This window comes from Pan troglodytes, chromosome 20 (assembly GCF_028858775.2).
Source record: "Pan troglodytes isolate AG18354 chromosome 20, NHGRI_mPanTro3-v2.0_pri, whole genome shotgun sequence".
NCBI lineage: Eukaryota > Metazoa > Chordata > Mammalia > Primates > Hominidae > Pan > Pan troglodytes.
Window position 1 is genome coordinate 49,088,758 of NC_072418.2, and position 14,299 is coordinate 49,103,056.

Consider the following 14,299-nt stretch of genomic DNA (forward strand, 5'->3'; position numbering starts at 1 on the left):
AGCCAATTAAACCACTTTTCTTTATAAATTACCCAGTCTCAGGCAGCTCTTCATAGCAGTGTGAAAATTGACTAATACAGGTGCTTTTTGAAAATGCAGATTCCTGGACTCCCCACAGGTTTACAGAATCAGAATCTCTGGGAGTAAGGCCCAGAAATTTGCATTTTCATCCATAGCCCTAGTGGCTCTCATGCATACTAATATTGAGGACCAGTGTCCTAGAATATTTGGTGATTATCTTTCTCTGGCATTTGTATCACACCTATGTTCATCCATAGCCCTAGTGACTCTTGTGCATGCTAATATTGAGGACCAGTGTCCTAGAATATTTGGTGATTATCTTTCTCCGGTTTTCGTATCACAACTATGTTATGTGTATGAAATACCTAACTATCCCCACTTGTGTGTTTCAAAAGGTCCTTTTGCCTACAGGAGCAGGCTAAATCTCATGACATTCCCCACACTCAATCCTCACCCAGAATTCCTGAGCTCTGGGGAAGGTGCCATCTCCAGCCTGGTTTGCAAGCCAGAAACACAGGCTCTCTCTTACAGGGAAAATGAAAATACATTTTAAAAATGTGAATAACCCCCAAAATGTCAGGTAAGGCACATAAAACAAAAATAAGGCGGCGTCAGTAGAAAACACAAGACAAAATGAAATGCAGCGAATCACTGGAAATGTTGAGGGAAGTAGCAGTTCTGGGTCAGGGGAGGCAGAAACAGCTACAGCTTGGGAGCTGTGGCCAGTGTGTTCTCTGAGAGGTAGCTATGCAGGCCCAAGCTAACAGCCAACCCCAGAAACCTCAGCCTGATTCAGATTCACCTCAGGGTGAATCTGGTGACTCAGCCTGAGTGGGAGCAGTTTCACTACCCGACTCTCTGTGTAATTTAATCTTGTGTTTGCAGCCAATACCTAGCCAATACAGAAAATTAATGTATGGGAGGAGGCCAGCTGCTCTTGACATGGAAAGTTCAGATTATTTTCAAGCTTCAAGAAGGGAACCAGCGACAGGGATAAATGAATGAGTAGAGCCACTTACCAGCAAAAAGCGTTGGAATTTTTTCTATACCACTCCAGCCCCTCATTGCAGGGCTGCTGTAGAGAACTGATGTCCCCAGTTCTGCCCATCTCAGGTATACTCCAGGAGGCTCGCTGGCTGACAGCTTCCTTGCTCTGCCGCCTGTGTGAAGGGGCTGCCACTCTCTGTTCTCAGGTCTTGGTGACTGATGATGGGTCCATTTTTCCTTTTGTTGATGTTATAAGTGGGACTGTTAATTCTATTTTTGGATTGTTCATTTCCCAATCTTTTTTTTTATTATTATACTTTAAGTTCTAGGGTACATGTGCACAACATGCAGGTTTGTTACATATGTATACATGTGCCATGTTGGTGTGCTGCACCCATTAACTCGTAATTTACATTAGGTATATCTCCTCATTTCCCAGTCTTTTAAGACATACCAAATAATTTTCTCTGTGAGTGTGAGCTTACAGAAAAGAGCTCTCATTGTCTTTCTGGCAGCAACACCGTTGATAATGCATTGCTGGCAATATCTACCTGTGGTTCTCTGTAAAAATGCTATGAGTTTAAGGACATTTACGTAATAGTCTGACTGGGAAATCCTAGATTTTAGTAATTAAAAAAATACATTGCTTTGCCTCTAGCAAATAAGAACAATGTCTCTTTGCTGATTCAGATATATTGAATCTTTCCAAAGCATTTGCTTTAGTTAAAGTAATTTTTAATTAGTATTATTCTAATTAGAACAATTTTTAAATTTTTACAGATGAGGTTTCACTCTGTTGCACAGGCTAGTCTCGAAATTCTGGCCCCAAGGAATCCTCCTACCTCAGCCTCCTGGGTTGTGGGGATTACATGTGCTTGCTACTGAAGCGGGCCAATTAGTATTTTTTTAATGGACAAATTATAATTGTGTGCATTTATTTGATACAATGTGATGTTCTAATTCATGTAACGGAGTTCTGGGAAAGTCATACCAACCTACAGTGGTACCTTTGTGGAAAGATTAAATCAAGCTAATTAACATACCTATTACCTTGCTTATTATTTTTAGTTTTAATAGAGCCAGTAAATCTTTTCACACTCGAATTTAACTTATATTAAATTATTTATATTGTACAACTTACACAAGTTAAATTAATTAACTTGTTTATCTTATATTAAATTAGGCAATTATAATAACTAGTAAAAATTTTATATACTGGTTTGGCATAAACTTAATTGATTGGAGTAAAAGTAGGCAAGGATTTGATTCTAAAATGAAGCCTTAAAATCTTGAGCTTTATTTTGACTATTTTTTTCTCATTATGTAAGGTACTTTATTTTTAAAATAATTTTAAGCTTTAATTGAGCTAAGCTTATTCAGTAAGTTTTTCAATATACCTAGAGAATAAAGGTTAATTGAGGCTGCAGTTAGGAAGATTTCTCTCTTTTTAAATTTTTATATTTTGTAGATATTTTGTAGATATGAGGTGTCACTATGTTGCCCAGGCTGGTCTTGAACTCCTGGCCTCAAGTGATCATTTTACTTCTGCCTCTCAAAGTGCTAGGATTACAGGTGTGAGTCATTGGACCAGGCCAAGAAGAATTCTCTTAAAAGCCAATTATTTTTTCTGATTGAATTGGTGGTTTCCAGTCCCTTCTTTTTTGTTGTTTTTTGTTTGTTTGTTTGCTTGCTTGCTTGATTTTTTAGAGACAGAATTTGTGCTGTCACCCAGGCTAAAGTGCAGTGGTATAATCATAGCTCACTGCAGCCTCAAACTCCTGGGCCCAAGGGATCCTCCCACGTCAGCCTCTCAAGTAGCTGGGACTACATGCATGTGCCATCAAGCCTGGCTAGTATATATAAAAAAAATTGTAGAGACAAGATTCTCGCTCTGTTGCTCAGGCTGGTCTCAAACTCAAGGCTCAAGTGATTCTCCAGCCCTGGCCTCCCAAAGTGCTGGGATTACGGGCATGAGCCATTGTGCCTTACGGGCATGAGCCATTGTGCCCTACCCCAATCCCTTCTGTTACCAACTTTAGTTTACGAATGTGTCCTGTTCAGCTAACACACACACACACACACACACACACACACACACACACACACACACACCCCTGTATAGTTTCCAGGTTGTTTTTGTTTTAATAGAGATGGAGTCTCATTATATTGCCCAGACTGGCCTGGAACTTTCGGGCTCGAGTGATTCTCCCGCCTCAGCCTCCTGAGTAGCTGGGACTACAGACATGAGCCACAGCACCTGGCTTTCCAGGTGTCACATTGACACTAGGGGGTCTCCTACAGCATTTCAGAGAATCCTCCTTGAGTGGCATAGCCCAGGAAGTTACACCACGCTGTTGTTCTCACACATGGGCAGATTTCTGCAGTCAAGAAAATTAGATCTTCACAGGGACATAGGCAGTGTAAAAATTCTACCACTGATGGACAATCTGACAATTCCTGCTGCTGGCATTGGTTCTGAGGTCCAGTTTAGCTCCTAGAACTTCATCTGTCTCCTTATGCCTAGCATTCTTCTGTTAGCAGATTCACCACCCACATCAAACTTCTAACTTTTGCTATCTCCATCCTGGGGCTTGTAATCCCAAGCAAGATTCATTTTAAAAATGTTTGCATTTTGGGCCAGGTGCAGTGGCTTATGCCTGTAATCCCAGCACTTTGGGAGGCTGAGGCAGGTGGATCACCTTAGGTCACGAGTTCAAGACCAGACTGACTAACATGGTGAAACCCTGTCTCTACTAAAAATACAAAAATGAGCAGGGCATGGTGGTGGGTGTCTGTAATCCCAGCTACTTGGGAGGCTGAGGCAGGAGAATCGCTTGAACCCGTGAGGCGGAGGTTGCAGTTAGCTGAGATCGCGCCATTGCACTCCAGCCTGGGCAACAAGAATGAAACTCTGTCTCAAAAAAAAAAAAAAAAATTTGCACTTCTAGTCAAGAGATTTAAAACATTCAGTTTGTGTGGGAGAATTGTGTTACCTTTGATTTTTTGTTGTTGTTTCCTAATTCTACCTTTCAAACAAACACTGTATTATCTAAGAAGCACAAGCATGTGTAAACATCTTCGTGCATAAGTGTTGCATAAGACCTAAAATTAAGGCCCAACATTATATACATCCTTGATAGCTGGGGACATTGGGAGGGCCTTACAAGTCTGAACCACAAAGTTTCCCCTCACTCTGCTCTTGTGGGTAAGGTCCCTTAGCCAAACAACCCTCCTTATCAAGGAGACTGGTTACAGTTCCTGTTTATTCCTGAATAGCTGGTTTTAGTTCCCTGCCAGACCCTGAAATCACTCAAGCAGCCCAGTCACATTCATTCTGTGAATCCATCCATTCTTTTTTTTGGAGATGGAGTCTCGTTCTGTCGCCAGGTTGGAGTGCACTGGCACAATCTCAGCTCACTGCAGTCTCTACCTCCCAGGTTCAAGTGATTCTTCTGCCTCAGCCTCCCAAGTAGCTGGGACTACAGGTGCGTGCCACCACGCCCAGCTAATTTTTTTGTATTTTTAGTAGAGACGGGGTTTCACCATGTTGGCCAGGATGGCCTCGATCTCTTGACCTCGTGATCCACCCACCTTAGCCTCCCAAAGTGCTGGGATTACAGGTGTGAGCCACCGCGCCCGGACTACCATCTGTTCATTTTTAAAATGAATCTTGCTTGGGACTACAGGCCCCAGAATGGAGATAGCACTTCTTCCTGCAGGAACCAGGGACCACCTGACTCTCTTGACACTACAGAGCCTGCCTTCCATAGCCCCTGCTTGTTAGGTGCTCCTAAATGCAACCTTTGTGGCCATACTTAGCATGCAGTGTCCTCCCTCAGGCTGTGAGCATACGTGGGGCTAATAATCTACTGTTGATTTTATCCACCCAGAATTAACGTCCTGTGTTTTGCCATCCCCACAGCCCTAGGGTGGGAATCCTTTTCTTATAAACAAGGTAAACAGGAGGCAATTAAAACAATAAAAAATTTTAAAGAGAAGTTTAGTGTTCATAAATGTCTTTAACATTAAACCACCGATAGTCTAGAAGCAGCCTTTCAAACTTCTATAACTTGGAATAGACTTTGGAGATGAATCATAACGGCTGAATAGATGCAGGTATGTTTGTCTCCTCCACAGAGAAAACCAGAATAGCAAGTAGATACTCACATTTCAAACAAATGGTCTAGGAGAGAATGCTGGGGTTCACCAGAGAAGAGATGGGAAGCACCAGAAGTAAGAAAAGGGTTTGAGGCAGCTTGCCCACCTGGGATTGACTGAGCTGGGAGAGGCTCCTGGAATGTGTGGGGAAGCAGTAAGAGAGAAAGCCCCTGGGCTCCACACTCCCAGACAGGCTTTTATAATCTTGGCTATGGGAGAAACCCTGGACTCATTAGGGCCTCCGGCCTGACATATGAAGCTGCCCAAAGATGTTGCTCCAGAAAGGGAACCCCCACACACTCCCACAGGCATCTGAACCCTGGGCAGCCTCAGATGGGCACCATTTTGAGAGCCCAGACATCAGGTATCTACAGACAGCTGCTGCCACTGTACTGCTGCAATGAGGCAGAGGGGAGACCAGGCACTCCCATGCACCCCTGGGAGAGTTACTGCCTCCCTGCTGAAGGCTGAAGTTGAGACTTAGACGTGAGCAGACTGCATTCCCCATAGCTTCTTGCCCATGCTGCTTGCCTGCGAGGGACCTCAGCCTCTCTGGTTGCAGGCCCAAGGTGCAGTTTCCATAGTTTAAGTTCAGGCTGTGCCCTGCCCTTGGCCTCAGTTTGAGTTGACGTGGCTGCAGCTGTGGCCTGGTTTAGGAGGGACAGGGAGTCCAGACTCCCTTACACATACTCAGGATAATACTCAACACCCTGCTATGGGATGATGCTTTTCTGGGAGGGATCTCTGTTTTGTCTGGTCACAAGCCCACAGCTGGCACCATTTTGAGAGTTTAACACTTGGCTGTGCCCCGCCCTCCAGGTGAGTTTGAGGTGATGTGTTCCACACCCTGCTGGGAGAGGAACAGGGTAGACTAAGCTCTCTTACCAAACAGGGTAGTCCAAGCTCTCCAGGGCACACCACACTTAGGACAATGACCACTGCAGTGCTACAAGTGACTGTGGGACTGGGGACAAGCCTGCCAACTGATCGCATCTTCTTGTAACACCAACATGGAGGGCTTGGGTCCCAGTGAGCTGTTCTACCACTGCTACTGCTATCTCCCATGCCACACCAGCTGCCCAGAGGTCTGAGAACCTGCCCACACACAGGGATCATCGCTCCCACTGCAAGCTTCTAAGCCAGACATCTGGAGGCCCAAGAATCAGCCCCTAGAACCTACTAACTGGAGCCAGGGTATGCTGCTCTGGGGCCTAAAGACAGTCACTCTCATCCCACTGCTGCTCCTACTGGGGCCAAAGACTGGCTTAGTTGACGTCCAAGTTCCCAGTTAAACTTTACTACAACCTCAACTAATAGCTGTAGCTTAAGCCACTGAGGAAATCACAGATACCACTGACCCTGAATACTGCCAAAGAAGTCATGCAAAGACCACTCTACTGCAGGTCAATTGGGATAATTTCCCTAACCCCTTCACGAGACTTGTGACAGAGGTGCCTCACTCGCTCAGCCTGTAGTGCTCAATTGCTCACCAGTGGGTGGGATGGGGTGGGGGTGGAGCTTGCCGGCAAGGGGATGCAGGAGCCGGGGTGGGTGTGTTTTGGGCACTGGCAGGAGCACAACTGTGTACTGGCCCTGCAGCAGCATCTGGGGGATGCCCACAACTCATGAAGCCTCAGAGGGAGTGTTACAGTCAGTGCTCTTTTGGCTCTGCCATCCATGAATGGCTTAGGTGTTGAACAGCTCGGTGTGACAGCCCTCTGTATCCTGAGCTCCTGTTCAGTGTCCACCTGTTCAGTGTCCAGGAAGAATCAGGTTGCATGAACGAATTGAAGATGATAAATGTGGGGGATTTTATTGCCGATGAAAGTGGCTCTCAGCGGGAAGGGGAGCTGGAAAGGGGATGAAGCAGGAAGGCATTCTTCCCCTGAAGTCTGGCCATCCCCAGCTGGGCTCCTCTCCAAAGCTATGTCATCGAGCCATCCCTCTGAAGTCAAGTTGCTTCTCTCCGAAGTTCAACTGTAGTCTCCGATGTCCAGCTGCTTCGTCTCTTCTCCCCTTGTCTGCTGTCTGCCAGTGGAGCCTGGGGTTTTTATGGGTACAGGACGTGCCTCCTGTTCCTATCACAGTGCCCCAAATCAAAGTGTCTTAACAACATATATCCTCAGGAAAAAATTATCCCCTACAAAAGCAATTTTAACAGACTTGACTTTAACAGACCTGACTGCTACACCAGATGTGTAGATATCAACAGAAGGACACAGTCACCATGAAAAAGCAGGAAGATAGGACACCACATGAAAGATCATAACAATTTTCCAGCAACAGATCCCAATAACAAAGAATTCCTCAAAATGCCAGATAAAGAATTAAAAATATTGATCTTAAAGAAAATGCAATGCAATAGAAATCTGAAAACCAATACAGAGAAATCAGAAATTCAGTTTGGGATATGAATGAGAAATTTACCAAGGAGATACAGATATTATAAACTTCTATAATTTGGTTATTGCATAGCATGATGCATATAGTAAAAAAACAATGTATTGTATATTTCAAAACTATTAAGAGAGTAAATTTCAAGTGTTCTTACCACAGAAAAATGAGAAATATTGAAGATAATAGATATGTTAATTTCCTTGAGTTTAATTATTCCACATTGAATTCATCAGTCATGCTGTACCCCATAAATACAACTATAATTTGTCAATTTAAAATAAAAAATTAAAAGATAAACTTAAGAAGCCTTAGGTTTATTTTTAATTCATATCCAACTTGTAGCCCTTTTTAAAATAATTTATTTGCATTTCAAGATACATATTTGATGGAACATGTACATTTTTCAGCGCTTAGAAAGTTCCAGGCACCACTATAGTGGTGGCTCACTCCTATAGTCCCAGCACTTCGGGAGGTCAAGGCAGGCAAATTGCTTGAGCTCAGGGGTTTGAATCCAATCTGGGTAACATCATGAAAACCTGTCTCTACCAAAAAAAAAAAAAAACAAAAAACCAAAGTTAGCCAGATGTGGTGGCATGTGCATGTAGTCCCAGCTACTCAGGAGACTGAGGTAGGACGATCACTTGAGCCCAGGAGGTTGAGGCTGCAGCTGCAGTGAACTGAGATCATGCCACTGCACTCCAGCCTGGGTGACAAAGTGAGATCCTGTCTTGAAAAAAAAAAGAAGAAGAAGAAAAGAAAATTTCTAAGATTTTCCTCCCATCCTACTTACTCCAACACTCATAGCCTGAGCATCTTCCCAAGATGCATCTCAACAGCTCACCGAGAGGAGCAGTATTTTCTCTCAGCTGTGGAGAAAGAAAAATTGAGGAATTATGAGACAAAGACAAGGAGAAGAGAGGAAAGTGTCAGAATTAGCCAGAGATAAAACAACGGTGTCGCAGGTGACGACTATCTGAGGTTAGTGTCACGTGAGTAGTAAAAAGAATTCACCAAGACAGTTGTAAAGAAAGGCAGATTTTTTAGAAAACGTAGGTAAAGAAAGGCAGATTTTTTAGAAAACGGAGAAAAATGGTTGCAAGAAAGCAAAGGCAAAACAGCAAGTGCGGAGCTGACTGCAAAGAGACAAAGGCTTGCTGGGGATTTTATAGGATGGTGCTTGTGCTGGAGAGAGCTACTTAGAGTACTGATAATGGCAAGGTTGCAGTGAGCTGATTTGCATATTTCTTTTTTAATGAAATTTAACTTGGCTTTTACTGCATTTTTAAAATGTAAAAATGTAAAAACAAACAACATAGTATTTCAGTGCTGTACCTTTATGCAAATGACTTCATCTATCTTTTTAAAACATGCTGTGATATAGCTAATGTTAAAACTGACACAGCTTCACTTTCTTCTTTTCCTCTGTACTGAAAGCTGCAGAAATACACCTTTAATTCCAAGACAATTTGGTTGAAGCCCTCAAAATAAAAAGTGTACATCCACTTCCATTGCCCTGACTTTCCCCACATTGTTGATTGTGATTCTCTGTGCCATGTTGGTAGATCAGGCAGGCTATATATAATTTGCACAAAACATCTTTAGCCAGGGTAGGTTTTAGAAACTATCTTAAAAAGAAACTTGTCAAAATATTTTTGATATTTAGGACAAATACTAAATATTATAATTTTCTCCCAGCACATCTGTTTACACAGCCCAGTTAGCTAGCTGACCCTGTTAAAGATCAGCTTATGGAACAAATAGGTGAAGTCATTTCCTGAGCCAAAAGATACAGATAATAAATGTTAATAATAGCAGCAGACTAAAAACATTCCTTTTTGATGTTTGTTTTCCATAGTCAACAGTTTTAGCACAAGGACTTTAGAAAATGACAGATTTTTTTGGTAAAGTTTACTGCCTGAAAAGAGTTTAATAAAGAACATCCAAGGCCTGATTGCTATTATTCTGAATATAACTTTTAATTACTTTCTGTAAGTTACATTCGGTTACTGTCAGACAACTTACTGTTGCATGGAAAAATGCCCCAAAAAACTGCAATGGTTTACATACATTTTACATTACACGTATTACCTCTTAAAACCCCCAACAGAATAAAGTCTTAGCAAACACAAATTTTAATTTCTGAACACCCTTCCAGTAAGATTGTAAAGGTGGGAGGAAGGGGAGGAAGGACTTGTTTTTTGTATTCCTAGTCTACTTGATTAAAATGTAATCTTCCAAGGGTTTGTTTAGCTCACTATCCAGACTGCTAGGGTTATGATGAACATTATTACTTCTTTCCAGGGTAAAAAAAATGACATTTGAAAATAATGTAAATGCTATGACATGATTTTCCCAAGCATGACCTCAACTTGAAACATTAGATTACTTAAGAATTCTAAAGATTGGTATACCACCACTGCACCAGAATTTTTAATTATTCCAACAGCTACAGGAATTTTTTAATAGTTTTTTTAATTTTATGAAATTAAAGCTGAAGAAAATAACTGATTTAGAAACCATAATAAAAGGACAGATATTTAGCCAGAGATATCAGTTCCTCCTGAAAAAGGATACTGACCTCCTCTCACTGCAGTTTTTCTCCAGGTATCTTACTGATTTCAGATAGAATTTAAAATTCATCTTAAAAATAGAAACAAACAAAAGGACTACTTAAACTGACATTAACTAATAAAAATATGCTCAAATTTACTGACAGAATCATGGACACTTCATACAATACTTAGACTCTACCAGTTTTAAGTAAAGTAAGGAAAAATTATAATTACAAAGCCAGTCTTTCCCCTTGGGGAAACAAAAAGCCACTTTTGACCAATTGTTCCCTGCATATACATATACTGTATATTATTATAAGCTTCTTTAGAGAAGCAAAACATCCTTGTCTTCCCGACACTGGATTATTTAGCATGTTTTTTTACATCAGGAAGGCAACTGCACTGCTTGCATTTTTCTACCAGCTGAGTATCTGGTGATAGCTGGGTGCAAGAAGATTGTGAGTTATTTATGCAGGAGGACTGTTTGTCCTCGACCATGAAGAAAGGCAGACTTATAGCTTATCTGCTTCTTCTTTTTGCTTTCCCCTGCTCCCACCAGCCTGACTCTTTTGCCGTTAGAACTCCACAAACAGGAGTTCCTCTTCAAGCCCTCTGTATCCCTCATCCCTCCCTCATTCCTTTAGTTAAGAGCAAGGTAGGGACCTTTACCTGGTACAGCTCCGGGAGATGGGAGATAAGTGACACTGAGACTTCATACCCAGAACCCTCAACTTCACAAGAAACTTCTGCTGGGGGCCAAAAGACTCGGGACAGCAGAGCTCAAAGCAGGGCCAGAAGGTGCAGGTGGAGCCACAGCGGCGGGTCTCCTTTAAGGATAAGATGGCGTCATCATAACAGCACTGCTCTGAAGGGTTGTAGATCTTGTTCCCACACCTGGGCGCCGGCTGGCACAGCCACAGTCCTGAGCCAACAGGAGCGTCTGGGGGCAGACATTGATGGTGTACATCCAAGGAAGAACAGATACTCAATTCCCAGTCTCTTTTCCCAACACCACCTCTTCCCTCCTCATTTTTCCCTGTCCTGTCCTTACCTGTAGTTCCTTTTGAACACTGGAGGAGGAAGACTGTTATCCAGCAGACAAGAGCTAAGGGAGAAAGAAAAAAGGTTGAACATGGAGCTGAGAATGTGACAAGTATGGAAAAAACAAACAAACAAACAAACAGAGGTTAGGGTGGTTTAAAGGTGGAGATTATCACTTGGGGCTAAGTCTGTATGGGATCCCGTTCAGGCAGGCCCTGAGCAGCACGCTCAGTCACCCATTGAGGTGACTAGTAGGGCACAGGAGGCTGGAATAATGTTAGAGATAAAGAGGAATAAATTGGGTTGAGGTTTGGGAGCTGCACTGGGGATGAGATGAGATGATGTTTGGATTTGGGGTCCTACTTGCCCAAGATGCAGCATCGTGGCCTCATGCTTCCAAAGATGCTCTAGGAGAATTGAAGAAGAGTGGTAAAAGGCTGGAACTTATGGAGACAGCCTAAATGGGGTTGTCTGTTAACCTGGTAAGTTTACTGATTGGATGGCTGCTGATCATGCCACCTGCAGTCTCCCAAGCACATTCCTTGAAGATAACCAAAGTCTCCCAAGCACATTCCTTAGTTTCTTTAAGGAGGAGACTGGGTGGCGTAAGGGACCACAGAGCCGAATGTTGCAGACTGACTCATTGCATTCTGCATATACTATTGCAGACCTCAGGGTGAATGAGTGTAGGTTGGTCCTACTCCAAGTTAGGCTTCTAAGAGTTTTCAAGCTCCGACATTGAGGAGACAGTGCCCAACTAAGCTCCAATCAGAGAGAATGCTTCAGCCACTTCCCCATCTGGTTTCACATCCTCCCCTTCCTAATACTTGCTTCTTCTATATTCCCCAAGCACGATGTCTCTGGAAATGTCAAGGGGACCCTTTATGAAGCCACTTTATTTTTTGCTCTGGAGTCATTAGAGTTGTCACCTGCTCTAGCAGTTGAGCCACGGCTCTGGAAACTCCAATAAAGGGGGTAGGGGTGGAGAATAGCAATGGCCCAAATCTCCTGGTGTGCTTGGTGTGAGGATTCAGAGACCTCCAGCATCTTAGTTACATGGTCAGGGAAAGTACTAAACACCTGCTTTTCATAATCATATTATATTAGTGGCCAATGATATGTGATGTAGTACTTAGGTGTGTGTAGTACTTAGGTGTGCAGACAGAGGGAAGGGCAGGGCAAACTGAGGCCTGCCAGGCAAGTGCCAGCTAGGGAAGGGCTTGGACAAATTCAAATAATCCCGAAGCTGTGGAAAGGACCTCAGTCTTCATGGATGTGTGATGATTCAATCAGAAAATGTCTAAGGATTGGCCAGACTTTCCATCCTCCACTTGCTGGCACAGCATAGGGAAGAGTTGCTGACTTAAGTTCATCCAGCCTGTACCATAGCCTTTGAAATGGTTCTCCTTTTCTGAGCTTCATTCTTAGCTTCCTGTACATGTGCGGAGGTGTGGGGTGTGGTTTGGATGCACAAGGCTGCTCTTCCCTACCCCGGAACCTAAGAAGGCCAACAATGTGAAGATTCCTAGTGAGCCCAGGCTGTCAGCTTGTTTACTACCAAATGTTAAAAAGAAACGTTTGAGTTTGATTAGGTAAAATACAAAGGACAAATAATAATATCTTTAATATACAATTATCATTCTTATTCCAAATGAAACTTCAGCTTTACTATTGGGCATTGGGAAGTTAATGTATACTTAATTTTTCATCTTACAGAAGTGGCAAGGGGCAGCTTGAAGGGATAATTTTTAATGCATTTTATAATGATAATCATTTAGAGAAATCCTTATGTTGTATCTCATTAACACTAAGATGTTATTGAAAGATACACCGTTGTTTTGCAACTCTAAGATGCAATCTCATCACTTAGAATGTTTATTAACAGAGCTTCTTGCAACATGTTGAGACATAGACTTTTGGAAGGCGAATAGAAAAATAAAAATATATGGGAAATAAATCTGTTAAAGATTTCTTAAAATGTCTCCACATTTGGAGACTGCCTCCTGTGAATCATCTTTCAACCCCAGATTGGTTCCTGTGCTTTCTTACACAACATCATTCTCAGTTCTACCAACAGCATTGGTCATGCAAAGTTTGGTTTTATTCTAAGCTGCTGACACCCATACTGCAAGTTATCATTGAACTTGTGACACTAGCCCCTTCTTTCTTTGAATTTTCTTTCATCTATTCCTAGAGATTTTGACAACTCCTTCTGCCTTTCATTATGTTGTTTTCCTTGTGCTAGGCAATCCTTCTGTGCCTGTCTCAGAAACAAAATGTGATACTCTTCATCCCTTTATCTTCTTGTGCCCCATAAAGCACTTGGTTGTTGATCTGCAAGAAAATATGTACTTGGGTTCATTCCTAAAACAATGAGCATGTGCTTCATTAACAGTAAATTTACGTCATCGTCTTCTATTAATGTGTCATTCTGCACACACAACACACAAGCCAAATCATGGTGTTTTCTGATATTTAAAATGACAGTTACACTCAACACATGAAACATAAGCAATCCACACAACATAATTGAAGTGTCAAGAATATTAACCTGAAGACTTAGTTCGTCCCTGTACAAGTGGCAGCAGCTATGTCACTCTGCTTGTCTGACAGCTATTGCAAGACCCTATTGATGATAAGATGCATCACTAGTTCAAGGGTATGGGAATGTAGAATATATATGTACATCTCTGAGTGGAGGAGAGTCATTCTAATTTGAAACTTAGTATATTTATGAGGATCAGATGAAGTCACACTTGAAAAGCTCCCAGCACAGTAGCTGGCGTGTGTCAAGCTTTTAGTATTTTCTCTCCTCAACTGTGCTTTCTTAAGAAAGCTGCAAAACAGTCTGGGCACAGTGGCTGACACCTGTAATCCTGGCACTTTGGGAGGCTGAGGCGGGAGAACAGCTTAAAGCCAGGAGTTCAAGACCAGCCTGGGCAACAAAGCGAGACCCTGTCTGTACCAGAAAACAAAAATAAAATTAGTTGGGCGTGGTGGTGCATGCCTGCAGTCCCAGCTACTCAGAAGGCTGTGGTGAGCTGTGATGGCACACTGTAATCCAGCCTGGGTGACTGAGTGAGATGCTGTTGCAAAGAAAGAAGAAGGAAGGAAGGAAGGAGAGAAAGAGAATAAGAAAGAAA

The 14,299-nt window shown here is 42.5% G+C and overlaps 2 protein-coding genes across 10 annotated transcripts in view; one reads left to right on the plus strand and one right to left on the minus strand.

The window, feature by feature from the left end:
- The window catches only part of IGFL2 (IGF like family member 2), a 101,153-nt gene that overhangs the window by 41,524 nt on the left and 45,330 nt on the right, over positions 1–14,299 (plus strand). The window lies entirely within an intron of this gene.
- IGFL3 (IGF like family member 3) lies at positions 7,906–11,610 on the minus strand. Its single transcript, XM_009435852.4, has 4 exons — positions 11,524–11,610; positions 11,167–11,220; positions 10,785–11,055; positions 7,906–8,105 (listed from the first exon to the last, which is right to left on the minus strand). The coding sequence occupies exons 1-4, from the start codon at positions 11,546–11,548 to the stop codon at positions 8,090–8,092; spliced, it is 366 nt and encodes a 121-aa protein (XP_009434127.1). The 5' UTR covers positions 11,549–11,610; the 3' UTR covers positions 7,906–8,089.

What these genes read in the sequence shown, in the direction of transcription:
- IGFL3 (XM_009435852.4), bottom strand. Translation starts at nt 11,548, where the DNA reads ATGAGGCCACGATGCTGCATCTTGG. An exon ending in GCCACGATGCTGCATCTTGG is followed by an intron (nt 11,221 to 11,523) that starts GCAAGTAGGACC and finishes TTTCTCCCTTAG; the next exon opens with CTCTTGTCTGCTGGATAACA. An exon ending in GTGTTCAAAAGGAACTACAG is followed by an intron (nt 11,056 to 11,166) that starts GTAAGGACAGGA and finishes GTCTGCCCCCAG; the next exon opens with ACGCTCCTGTTGGCTCAGGA.